The sequence below is a fragment of the Corvus brachyrhynchos genome, unplaced genomic scaffold (assembly GCF_000691975.1).
Source record: "Corvus brachyrhynchos isolate BGI_N302 unplaced genomic scaffold, ASM69197v1 scaffold5, whole genome shotgun sequence".
In the NCBI taxonomy this organism is placed as follows: domain Eukaryota; kingdom Metazoa; phylum Chordata; class Aves; order Passeriformes; family Corvidae; genus Corvus; species Corvus brachyrhynchos.
Window position 1 is genome coordinate 4,275,679 of NW_008238321.1, and position 12,815 is coordinate 4,288,493.

Below are 12,815 nucleotides of genomic sequence, written 5' to 3' on the forward strand. Positions count from 1 at the left end.
TCCCCTCCCCGCAGGTGTCGTGACCATGCTGGGAGCGGACGAGTTCATCAGCTCCCCGCCCAGGAAGACTGTGCGGTTCGGGGGGACCCTGACGGAGATTCTGCTCAAGTACGAAAAGGTGACTGCGGCTTCTCGGGGGCCTGCGCTGCGTCCGGGCTGCTGGTTCCTGGGGTCATTCCGTGAGAAGACTCGTTTCGCCTTACGCAAGACCGCGTCTGAAGGCTTAGGGAAAAAAACTGAAGGCAGCTGAGCGTTGTAGGCTTGTGCCAGGCGGTGTTGCTGTGTGAGTGAAAAGATTTCCCCCGTGAGTCAACCTCAGTGGCTGGGTGGATGTAAAACCTGGCTTATGCCAAAGTGTGCACAGGGATCCAGCTGTGTCTGCAGGGAGAGCAGCTGAAAATGAGCTAGCAGCCTCGGTTGTCTTCTGGGACAGCACCCTGTTACTGCTGCTGCAGCCTTCCTGAGCTGCCTTGCCTCTCTTGTGTTCTTGATGTACCTGTTCAGCAATAGTTGGTTGTTCAGATACATTGATGAAATTGGTATTTTTTACTGAAGAAAATACAAAAGAGAAAGTAATCTCTTTATTTTTGTTTCCCCTGCTAGGGTGATACCACAGATTTTGAGTTGTTAAAGCATCAGCTGTCAGATCCAGACATAAAGGTAAGACTTTGATAGTCAGGGGTCTGATGATTTAAAGTTTGTCTGAGTGTAATCACCAGACAAGTCATTCTGGTGCTTGCACGAATTCTTTGCTTTAAACATTTAAATTGTATTTAACAGCTTTTTTCTTTGTGGAAACCATCAGAATTTAAAAAATTGTCTATTTATACACATACATATATGCAGGATCGTCATAAATGGTGTCTCATGCTTACTGACTCTGCTGTACCCTTTGAGTCTGTTCCAGATACCATCTTTTCAGGTTGCTGATGCTTGATTATAGAGACACTTCTGTAGATCAAACTGTGGTTTCTGACTTTCATAGCCTTTAAGTTGCATCAAATTTTACCTTCTGTTCTCACTAAATCTTGTTTCATTATGCAGTAACATAGATATGCATTTAGTAGTTATACCCAGAAGTATTGTTTCACAGCTCTTCTGTATAGCTACAAGTACCCACATTTGCTGTTTCAAGACTTGAATGTTCCTTCTGCTTTAACTAGAGCAGTAGAGAAAAGAAAATTGAGATGGAATGCCATTTTTTAAAAATTCTTTTATGTTCTTTATGAGTGAGATTGCATGCCTTGCTCAGTCTGACTGAAATATTCCAGGCAGGCTGTTGGTTTAGGAGTTGACATGAATGTATTCTGCATTCAAGAGCTTTCATTGGTGAGGACACAAACTTAAAGAAATTCCTTTCATATTAGTGTGAAAACAATTTGTATTAATCTTTGACTTGTAAACAATTCATCTTTGACTTGTAAGGATTTTGTTATTTTCTGCTAATACGTAATACTGTTTATTTGAATAGCTACCTGTTTTTTCTGCTTATTTTAAGGATGGCCAGATCATTAATTGGCTGCATGAATTTCGAGCTTCTGTTGCATATTTGACCAAAGAGCTTGAACAACTGGTCAGCATTTTGCTGGTAAATATCTGTTTGCTACGTGGGAAGATTAAGAGTTCAGTACTAGAAACGTCCTTCTTTGATATCTTGATCTTTGCTTACTTTTAGAAGCTGCCATGGTTGAGAAGGAGCCGAGAGGTAGTGGAAGAATATCTGGGCTTTCTTGGCAATCTGGTGTCAGCACAAACTGTCCATCTCAGGCCATGCCTCCGGATGATCGTGTCACAGTTTGTCCCCCGTAAGTTACTTCTCTCTTAATCTTCTTTGTTTGCTTATCAAAACCCCTAGATAGATAAGGTCTGTATAAATACAATCCATGACACAATTAATTATTGGGTTATTGAATTTTTTCGTGTTCATTGTGATACAGATGGTTTTCTGTACCTAGATTTTAGAAGACATATTCTTGTTGCTAATACAGGTCCTGTTCTGAAGATGCCTTGGAAATGGATGAACTGTATAGTATTTTTACTACTAAAAAACCAAAAGCTGAAGTGAGGATCATTTTAGATGTTCTCAAGAACCTCCTGGTTCTGTAAATAAAAGTCTTTAAGAAAGTCTTGTCGCTAATTTTGATGCTTTAGTCCTGGTGGAGACTGTTGTCCAGTGTGTTTGCTATTGAATTTGTTACCTATAAGATTTATACAATTTTGATATAATAATCTCACTTTTTGCTAGCTCGAATAACCATCAGAGAAGATGATGTGGATATTTCAGATTCTGATGATGATGATGAAAGTGAGTATAAAGGATATATATATGCTGCTGTAGTGCCTTTACTAAAAAAGTATACAGTGCATGTTGCTCCTTTTTTACAAAATTAATTGGGCTGAGGTAAAGTAAAACATCAAGAAACATCCTTAAATTCCCAAGTCAAAGACTCTCTTGTACTCAAGTGAACCGTGTGCTGACCCACTCCTCATTACTTTCAAAATATTCCTGTTAGTGCAGTATCTGTAGGAATAGAATGCATAGGAAAACATTCCTAGTCCTAGATTGTTCAAAGCCAAAGAAAAGTTAGGAGTTGCTTGGTTTCCATTTTATTTACCTCAATGTACACCCCCGCAAAATAACATTTTGGCCAATGCAGTTTCCTTGGGAATCTTTCAATTGTGTAGTTGATGCAAACTGGTTTTACTGGTTCCTGATTTAGTTTTCTGTAACCAAGTGCATAAGAATACTTTTTTCTTTCTCTAGACGTTTCTGAAAACTTCGATACATGCCACAGAGCATTGCAAACTGTTGCAAGATATGTTCCTTCGTAAGTATAGAATCCCTTGGGTTTGTGTGTTCTTTCCTTGCAGATTTAAAGCTTGTGAACTGATGGGTTTTTCCCCTCTTAATTGGAAGTATAATACTTTGTTTCATTGCATGATTTTTCCCAGTATTCACTAACTGGTAGAATGCTATATATAAACATTGTGAAATTTCTGTCAGGCATCAGCAGCTGGAAATCCTGTTAACAGAAATGGGAAGTAGGAAAAGTGGTGTTGATAGTGGCTTCTATATTCTTCTCTAGTCCATAGTGATATTTGAAGTGGCTTCTAACAAGTGCATTGTGAAAGTTTGCCGCTTATTATCTGTCCAGTGATCCTTGCCAAACCACATTTTATACAATTGCTTACCTTAAAATAAAGTTACTGTGAAATAAGGTTATTCCAGTACGTCTTTAGAGTGCTGGAGTTCAATATTTGCAAACCTATAACTTTTAGGTCTGATTTTTTTTAAAATTAATTATAGGACTCCACAGTTTCTCATGCCGATACTTGTGGAATTCTTCCCTTTCATTAATAAATCGGAAAGAACTCTGGTAAGAGCTGTGACTATTTTTGTTGATTTGTTCACCTGTTTTTCTAAATGTATAAATGTCATGTATAGTACTACAACTGATTTGATGGCAGTCAATGCAGATTTTTGAAGAGTACTGTTATATAGATATAATAATTATATATGTAATAACCATGTATAGTATTGTGTCTGTTTAGTGTAAGGCTGTCCAAGCATTCTGAATTCCTTGTGCATAAGCATTGTGCTCATCTTTAATGACATCACTGCATATCTTTTCCACAGGATTGCTTTCTTAATCAATGCACACCATGGACCTCTTTGACGAGGAGTCTCAGGGTTGTGCAGTAGGGAGACCTGTCTTATTTGTTATCTGTGGATGCTAAAAGGCAAGAGCAGAGAAACTTTCCAGCTCTGTAGCATTTGTGAAGTTTTTCCTTTCTCCTGCTTTAGCTGAGAAACAGAGAAATTCAGCTTCTCACAGCTTCTCTGTGAAAGCTTTCATTCTCATGCAAACTGGATGGATAACAGTTTGTAAGAATGTAAGCTATTTCTACACCTGCAAGTTGTTGTGGAAACTGTAGAATTGTTTTCAGTCTTGTGAGAATAATATTTGGAAATGGGTGTCTTACTGCTCAGCCTATCACCTTGAGAGGTGTGAGTGAATAAGCCAATCATGTGATTTCTTTATTGCGAACTATACTATAAAAGATGAGCTATTCATTAAATGAGGTCTTAGCTCTGCTTTGGCCATATCCTTAAACCTGCACCTATGTCGTGATTTCGCCGTTCTCTGGGAATAACAGCGACAGTTATCAACCCTGAAAAGTCTTTGTCAGAGGAACAGAGGATTTGATAAGCAAACCAGAGATATTACAGGTGAAATCCAAATCACCAGTAGTGTAAAGCCCTAAGCTGTTTTATTGCAACTTTGGTGTAGTGCTTGTGGGCTGAAAAACAAGCTGGAAACTTTTGACAGGTTATGGCTCTTGTTTGATCTTTATATTTACTTGTTCCAACTTGATATGTTGGCACTTTATGTTACAGAATGGCAAAGCCTTGCTCCTCCAGCCAAGTTCAGTTGAAGCTGTGTTTCGAACTCATCAAGTACTGAAAATTCCCCAAAGTTCTTTATATACCTTGCAATTTTTTTTTTAATTTATGTTTTTGTTGTTGTTGTCTTAATGCAAATAACTTTAAGCACCAGCTCCCTATCTGTAAAATGGGGGGATAATAGCTCTTAAATGATATTAGGAGATTTATTTACTTACTTAGCAGCTCGGTGAGGAACAAGATGTGAAGAAATGCGTAGCTGTTTTCAGGGCAAAGCTCAAATGAAGTGTAATAAAATATCATCCAGGCATTGTTGAATATTTCCAGTTTATACCTTCTCATTAAACTATCTCCATCCATTTTATGTACTGGCCAAGCCTGTGGAAAAATGAGCAAGATGGTCTGTGGAAAAATCATACGTGCTCATGTAATTAAAGGTTGTGTTATAATGCATATTCACAGGCTATGGTGTACTTAAATGTTGGCACTTTACCTGATTTTATGCACTGACTTGACAGTTTTGCTTTGTGAAAGTTGCAACGTTGTCTTTTGTACATATTTGTGTACACATGGGTGGGCCCATGCATGCTCACAAAACTTGTCTGTTAAGCTGCTTGGTTTATAATCAGAATGACTGAAGAGGCATAGCTGTGCAATTTAGAATTGTTGCTGGTATATTATAATAATCTGAAATAAAGATGCATTGGGTCTCATTTCAAGCAGTTCTACTATAGCTGGTTCTAGATACAGTGAGGCATATGCTTCAGTTTCCTAAAGAAAGTTTAGACATAAACTCCTGTGAAAATGAATACCATCTCTTATAGAATCTTTACACTCTATCTAGAGTTAGTGGGGAAAATTTGCATGGAAATAGAAGATTAAGCAGTTAATGGTGACACAGCTTAACTACTGAAAGTTAATGTTTATGTTATACATGAACTTACTCTTGATTTAACACAGTCTGTTTAAACCTATTTCTGGGTCTTTAGATAAGAAATTAAGAGACTTGTTTTCTAGAAGTCCTTTGCAGAAATTTGACTTTCTGTTAACATTATTATGGATATCAATTAATTTTGTGGTTTAGGAATGTTATGTCCATAACCTACTGCGAGTTACAGTGTACCTTCCAGCTCTGAGGCTTCAAATTCTGGAGCTTATTGTTGAAAAGCTGCTGAAGTTGGATGTAAGTTTATTTTGTGTTATCTTCTATGGAAGGTCGGTGTTAAAATACACAGAGTAGGAAATGAAATACGCTTCAGTTCAGGCTTGACAAAAAATATGCTTATGATCATGAGTATAAACCCAGTCAAATTTACACTCCATTCCCAGAATAAAGATGTTCCCACACCTGAGGGTAACTGTATGGTGTGTACTGTTATACCCTGCCTGGAATCTCTGCCAGAATCCAAATAACTTCTTTTCTGTGGTGATCAGTGCTAATGTGCAGAGAATGTGCTTCCCTTTGTGTGGTTGATTGGTCGTGTCATCTCTTTGAAGTAAAAAGATTTACAGTCCTAAAAAAAGACAGGAGGTGTAGCACTGTAAATCATCACAGCTTTTTGCCTCACTGTAACAGTCTGGGGAGAGCTTATGTTGGGGAGGTAAAGTTTCAGAAAGTTTGGAGTGTGCATTCGTGTATGGCACATCATGTAGTCCCTTTTAAAATGTTTATTTAGTCCAGGACAAAATCTTGTTGAGAACTTACTCATGTCTTTTTTATGAATAATAAAAAACCAATTTCATATTATTGTAATGGTTTTATAGAAATTAATTTCTTGTTTGCAATTGTAGGTTAGCACTCCACAGCAAGATATCGAAGATGCTGAAGAAACTGCTAATAACTGTGCTAGTGAGGAAAAATCTACAGAGGAGGGACTTTTTGATATGGTTGGCTATCTTGTTCTATTAAAATTTTTTTCAGTAAAATTTTCACTTCTGAGGTGGCTGTGAGCTAAATGTAGGAATTCATTACTGCTTTGTTGTTACTGCACTACACACAGCTCTTGAAACCTGAACAGCTGATAAATGATAAATGTATTCTCAGGTATTGACTTTATTCATGTAAACACCCAGTGTACATCCAGCAAATCAACTTCATTATGTAAAAACACAAGCATTTGTGCCATACAGCTAGTTAAAGAATTCATGGTACTTGGCTTAGTGTGCAAAAATTTGCTTATACTGGATAATGGGATACTGCTTTGCTAAAAAAAAAAAAAAAAAGATGAAACTTTAGCATGTTTCTGAAAGATAAATTTAGTTTCACTTTTTCTGTAATTACTGTCTCCATGATTTGTGTATATAAGAGCTGCACGTGCCATTTTATCTACCAGGAGGAAGATGAGGACAGAAAAGGAAACAAAGTTGTCTCTCCCAGTATTGAGAGAATGGCCCATCCACTGGCAGAGCGCCTGGACATCCTGATGACCATCCTGTTTTCCTATATTAAAGATGTTTGCCACGTGGATGGTGAGTACACTTGCTCTATAACCAAATTTGTTGTTTTGCTAAGTAAGAAACACATAAGAGGAGTTCTTGCTTTCTGTGCTGCAAGATAGAGCAGAACTCTGCCATTATCAGCCTGTAGTCCACATTCCTGCCTCTGCCCAGGTACTGGGAGAGGTAAAGTTAGGACTTCAAAGGTTTAGTCTTCACTTGGAGACATTCTGATTCCATTAAGATGATACTATATCCTAACTGTAGTAGGGTATAAATGTTTTTATTATTTGCTCTACCTGAGTGTTAGAGTTATGGATCCTTTCAACATCACAAGGACTGGACGTAGATCAAAACAACCAGACACATTAATCAATTGGCTTTGTTACAGGGAAAAAAATATCTTCCACTGTTATGTATTAAGGGTTTGAATTCCTTAGATTTATGTATTTAAAACAATATTTAGAAACCATTATGCTGTATCTTCCCCATGTAAGTCAGGTGATTTATTTCTTAGTGGTTTTTTTCTTGCTCTTCTGAGTGAACACGTTATTGCAAAGTTTGCATGTCTGATGGCTTGTATGCACAGTCACACAGAGAGATTCTTCATTTACACCACCTTAAAAAGCAGTAGAACTGAACACCTGGATTTTTAGATGTCAGATCAACTGGGAAGTCAGGTTGGCAGTTTTTCTTTACATATTTTTTACTGGTGTAGAAAGATATAAAATACCACTTCTGCAGCACAAGGGTGGGGAAAAAACCCTGAAATGGCTCATTTTGTTCTGTTTCTTTGTTGTGTAGGCAAGCTCGACATCGGCAACACAAAGGATTTGTATCGGGATTTAGTTTCTGTTTTTGACAAGCTCATTTTACCAACCCATGCTTCGTGTCACATACAGTATTTCATGTTTTACATCTGCAGCTTTAAATTGGTGAGTAAAAACTGGATTTAAAATGCGGCGTCCTCTGTCATTTCTGCACCTTGTTTTGGTTTTTTTTTACAAAACAGTTGTTCTCTGCTGTAATTCTACTCTGAAGATAGCAAGTACATCAGGAGTCATTAGTATCTTTGCTTTCTTTTCCTTCTCTGTTATTCTTTTCTTTTTTTTTATGGTTGCTCTTCCCATGTTGTTCATAAACCACTTACAGATGGAATCTTAGCAAGTGTGAAGGAACAAACTTGGTTAAAACTGATCTCTTTTACAAGAATCAGTTGGACTCTTGCACCCAAGACATGGTGTGCATGTTTCTTCAGTATCCCAAAACTATCTCAAAGATGCTGTCTGTTAGCTCTTTGATTTGAAAATCCTGTCTGCTGTTTGTTGTTCCCCCACCCCTCCATTTTCCCATCTCTCTCAACAAACTGTTCTTTCTTTTACAACTAAGTATAGAAAAAGAGAAATGAGTACTCTTTGATCATGTGTAGGAATAGTTATTTACTGCAGTTATAGGTAGATGTTTTTAATGGTTTGGTTATGGAAATTATGGGAGTTGAGTGTTAGGAATCTATCACTTAAACAGTGTCACCAGTATAACAACTCACAGTTTCTATGTATCTTTTTTCCAGGGATTGGCTGAAGCATTTTTAGACCATCTTTGGAAGAAACTGCAGGATCCAAACAATCCTTCAGTAATCAGGCAGACCGCTGGGAGTTATATTGGCAGCTTCTTGGCAAGAGCTAAATTTATTCCCATTGTGTAAGTTGTTGTCATTCATGAGCAGAACCAAACAATTCCTGCTACTGTGGAGCTTAAGTACAGAATTGGTCTTCTATTCCCACTGCTTTGCCACTAAGCCTGAATCAAGAGTCTTGATTGTCCTTTCAACAATACTGGTTCAGTATTGTCTTGAAGTTTCCAGGAAAGTTTTGCATGTACAGGATGCAGACTGATGATTGCTGAGGTTCATGACTTGTTGTTTAAGGCTTCACTTAGCAAGAAGTGCTGAGCATGGGTAGGTTGTGCTGACTTCAGGCAGAGTCATGGATTCCCAGTGTATCTGATGATCAGAAGCAGATATTTTTAGTACCCAATACTAGGCATTTATGCAGGCTCTGAAATGGGGAAGTAATTTGTTCTAGTATTTTGATACAGAAGAGTTAAAATGTCTTCTTTTTTATGTACACATTCTATATTTTTATGCTGTTTGGGGTTGTGACTTTAACACTGGAGATAGTTGGATATTGGAATTACCTGGAGGACATGGGTGGCATTGCTCTGTACTACCTGTAGCCAAGGATTTTAATTGTTTACTGTGTGTTTGTGGATTCATCTCATCTGGCACCCTGTGCTTTCACTGAGAGGGGTTTTCAGTACGGATTGATTCATTTTATGCTGAGATAAAGGAGAAGGCTCATAACAGAATCATTTTTTAATGAAGAGATTTTCTTACTGATGTTTTTATAACCACTGAGATTCTTGAATATTTGTTTAACATCGTTTCTGCACCATTCCAGGTATTATTTTTACACTTCTTTTTTCTCCTTGCACTACAGTACTGTAAAAGCATGTCTGGATCTTCTGGTGAACTGGTTGCATAAATACATTGATAATCAGGATACAGGAGCTAATGCCTACTGTGATGTAGCTCTCCATGGGCCATTCTATTCTACGTGTCAGGCAGTGTTCTATACGCTTATTTTCCGTCATAAACAACTTCTGGATGGCAATTTAAGGAAAGGTGAGTATATTAGGTTTGAAAGGATTCATTAGAAGTTTTACTGTTGCTGTGTTTTGTAGTGGTCAATTCAGTCAAGTATCTGATTGCAAGTTTGTTGTTGTGCTCTAAATAAAAGGAGGTGGCTTGTACACATGTTGAGGCCAGACCTCCACTGTGAGAGTGCCCTAGGATGTGCTTCTGTGGTGGTGTGCAGAGTGCAGGCTTGTCACACTGGAAATTCTTAGAAATTAAGTTCAGTTTATATGATACCTAACCTATATTCGCCCACTGTTCTTATTTTGAAGGTCTGTCATATCTGCAGAGTTTAAATTTTGAGCGCATTGTCATGTGTCAGCTAAACCCCCTGAAGATTTGTATCCCTTCTGTTGTCAACTTGTTTGCTGCCATTACCAGGTACCTACTCATTTACTTCAATTTCAGCTTGGTGCAGATTTTGTGTGTATCTAAAACCAGCACAGGGTTTTGTTAGGCACAGTATTGAATATTATCTGAGGCATAACACTGCCCATATTCCAGGTGTGGTAAGTTTATTCCTAGTTCAGTTTCAATGAGATCCTGCAGTATTATGAAATGGATTGCTTTGTGTTGGAGCCAGTGTGGCTGTACTTGGCATAAAGTTTATAGGAGCTTAGAGGAAGAGAACAGACTCCTTACCTTGTGACTATCTTGCAAACTCCTAATATCAGCTGGAAAATGGAAGAGAGGATGTTTGTTAAAAAATATCTTTTTGTTTTCATACGATCCATCTGAAATTCTTGCTTTGGGTGTGCCAGAAGTGCTTATCTTCTCTTTGTTCCCTTTTTAAAGGAAATACCAGTTGGTGTTCTGCTACACGATTATTGAGAGGAACAACAGGCAGTTCATCCCTGTTGTGCGGAGCGGCACAGGGGGGGACCTTGTGCAGACCTGCACCAACCCCCTCGACAGCTTCTTCCCCTTTGATCCCTACATACTCAAAAGGTAGAATTAAAAAGTAAACAATGCCTTTGTGCCTTCTAGAAAATAATGAATACAACCTGTAGCAGTGTTTCTGCTGCTCACTTTTCTCCCTGATCCTTAGTACCTTTCATGTTCTGCATTTTAACCAGACTGTCAAAGGTTTAAATTAAAATGTACCCCTACTGCATATACAAGAACTCATTCTTTGCTCTGTTTCCTCTCTCAGATCAAAGAAGACTATTGATCCAATGTATCAGTTCTGGGAAGAGTTGAGTGCTGAAGATCTTGAGAATCTGAAGAAACCCATTAAAAAGGTAGTCTTCCCTGATCCAAACACAGTTCAGCTATCAGCTGCTTTTATTGCAGAATATTTTTTTAAGTAGATAAGGGTACACTATACATTTAGGGGGAACTGTGACTGAAATTTGGAAGCTTTAGGAATCTATTCATTCTTGTCTTGAGAGCACTTTTCCCTCTTCTACAGCACAGGAGCCGTGTTGTGCTCAGAAAATGGACATGATGATGTCACTGGGAAATCCACCCTGTAGAAGTGATTTAGTTCCCATATTTCATAATCAGAGTACATCTAATTCTTTTACCATTCCAGCTGGTCATGACAATCACAGTGTAAATCCAGGTCTCTATTAAGATTTGGCAGTATCTTCCTGCTCTCACTGATCCTTTTAAATTTTTGCAGGGTACTTCTGAAGATGAAGACGATGACTTTTTGAAAGGAGAAACCCCTCAAAATGATGGTGTGGTTGAAATTGCTCCAAATTCTTACGAGTCCAACACACGGAGCCCTGTGAGCAGCATTGGCTCCCCTGCAGACTGTTACGTGCCATACCCACTGTGACATGGACAATCAGAAGGGAAAAGGTTGAAAATTGTGTGCAATGTTTTGCTCTGGAAAGAGACTTGAGCTCAACTTTCCAAACTGGCAAATGTTTAAGTAACTACATTTAAGAAAAATTACTGTTTCTTCATCATCAGATTTCTACAGATATGTTATAGTAAAGTCATATGTTGCTAGAAAAGCTGAGAGAATAAATAGGGTGATATTTTACAAATTTCACATTGAAATGGTTTTTATGACTTAGAAGGATTTTTTTTTTTAATAATTTTTTCTGACTCTTCAAAACTTTGTTTACTAATGTTTCTCTACAAGGTTTTATATATCAGGGGTAAAATTCTGGAGTTTCTTCTGCAGATTTGCGTGGGGGCCAGAATTCCACTGTCAGTGCTCTGACTCTGATGACTCTTCTTGAGTTGGTTTCAAAGTAATGGTGTAATCTCTCAATAGGCAGGGCATGAATCCAGTCTGACAGTGGTTCTTCTACACACATCTCAGCTTTTCCTGTCCCAAGATTTAAAAATCTCATTTGAAACTTGTGTTTGATTCATCCCCTGGACTAGTGCTATAAATGCTGCATGAATTTGTTTTATGCTCTAAGCATATTTAGAAGTGTACACATTTTTCTGTGTTCCTACATCATAGTCTTATTAATGAGCACTCTGTAATTGTTGGGTTTACTGCCTTTTGTTTCTGTGGATATTTTTGAAAGATATTTTAAAGTCTTTGTTGGAGTTTGCATGTGCTTCAAAAATTAAATTTAGTCTGCGATTTTATTACCTTTTTTATTTAATTTATCTTAACTGTTGCTTTCAAGCTGTGAACCAGCTGTTGACTTTGAAAAAACATTGTTCAATTTGAAAGGAGCATTTTAAAGCTTAATGTAATGGCTGTAAGTAATTACTACAGCAATTATATTCTCTGGTGTTGTGCGTCACTCTAACAATATTGGAGGCTGTGAAAAAATGCAGGAAAGAAACTCAGCAGGTTCAGGTGTCTCAGTTTTGCCTGCAATGCCCAGCATCTCTCTGTCTGTGTAGCTTGGTGTCCCTGCTTGAATTACGGCAGAAAATCAGGAGCTGCACTCTGTTGTGGCTCCATGTTTGCCCAGCAGGATCAACTTTCCAAACTGGCAAATGTTTAAGTAACTACATTTAAGAAAAATTACTGTTTCTTCATCATCAGATTTCTACAGATATGTTATAGTAAAGTCATATGTTGCTAGAAAAGCTGAGAGAATAAATAGGGTGATATTTTACAAATTTCACATTGAAATGGTTTTTATGACTTAGAAGGATTTTTTTTTTTAATAATTTTTTCTGACTCTTCAAAACTTTGTTTACTAATGTTTCTCTACAAGGTTTTATATATCAGGGGTAAAATTCTGGTGTTTCTTCTGCAGATTTGCGTGGGGGCCAGAATTCCACTGTCAGTGCTCTGACTCTGATGACTCTTCTTGAGTTGGTTTCAAAGTAATGGTGTAATCTCTCAATAGGCAG

The 12,815-nt window shown here is 37.8% G+C and overlaps 1 protein-coding gene across 1 annotated transcript; it reads left to right on the plus strand.

Moving 5' to 3' along the window:
- The first annotated feature begins 6 nt into the window (after positions 1-6).
- RRN3 (RRN3 homolog, RNA polymerase I transcription factor) lies at positions 7-11,538 on the plus strand. The gene is made up of 17 exons (XM_008633396.2): positions 7-118; positions 604-660; positions 1,499-1,588; positions 1,676-1,805; positions 2,246-2,305; positions 2,765-2,828; positions 3,308-3,377; positions 5,490-5,588; positions 6,197-6,292; positions 6,739-6,874; positions 7,646-7,776; positions 8,412-8,542; positions 9,340-9,524; positions 9,809-9,917; positions 10,332-10,484; positions 10,690-10,777; positions 11,161-11,538. The coding sequence occupies exons 1-17, from the start codon at positions 26-28 to the stop codon at positions 11,317-11,319; spliced, it is 1,851 nt and encodes a 616-aa protein (XP_008631618.1). The 5' UTR covers positions 7-25; the 3' UTR covers positions 11,320-11,538.
- Positions 11,539-12,815: the final 1,277 nt, after the last annotated feature.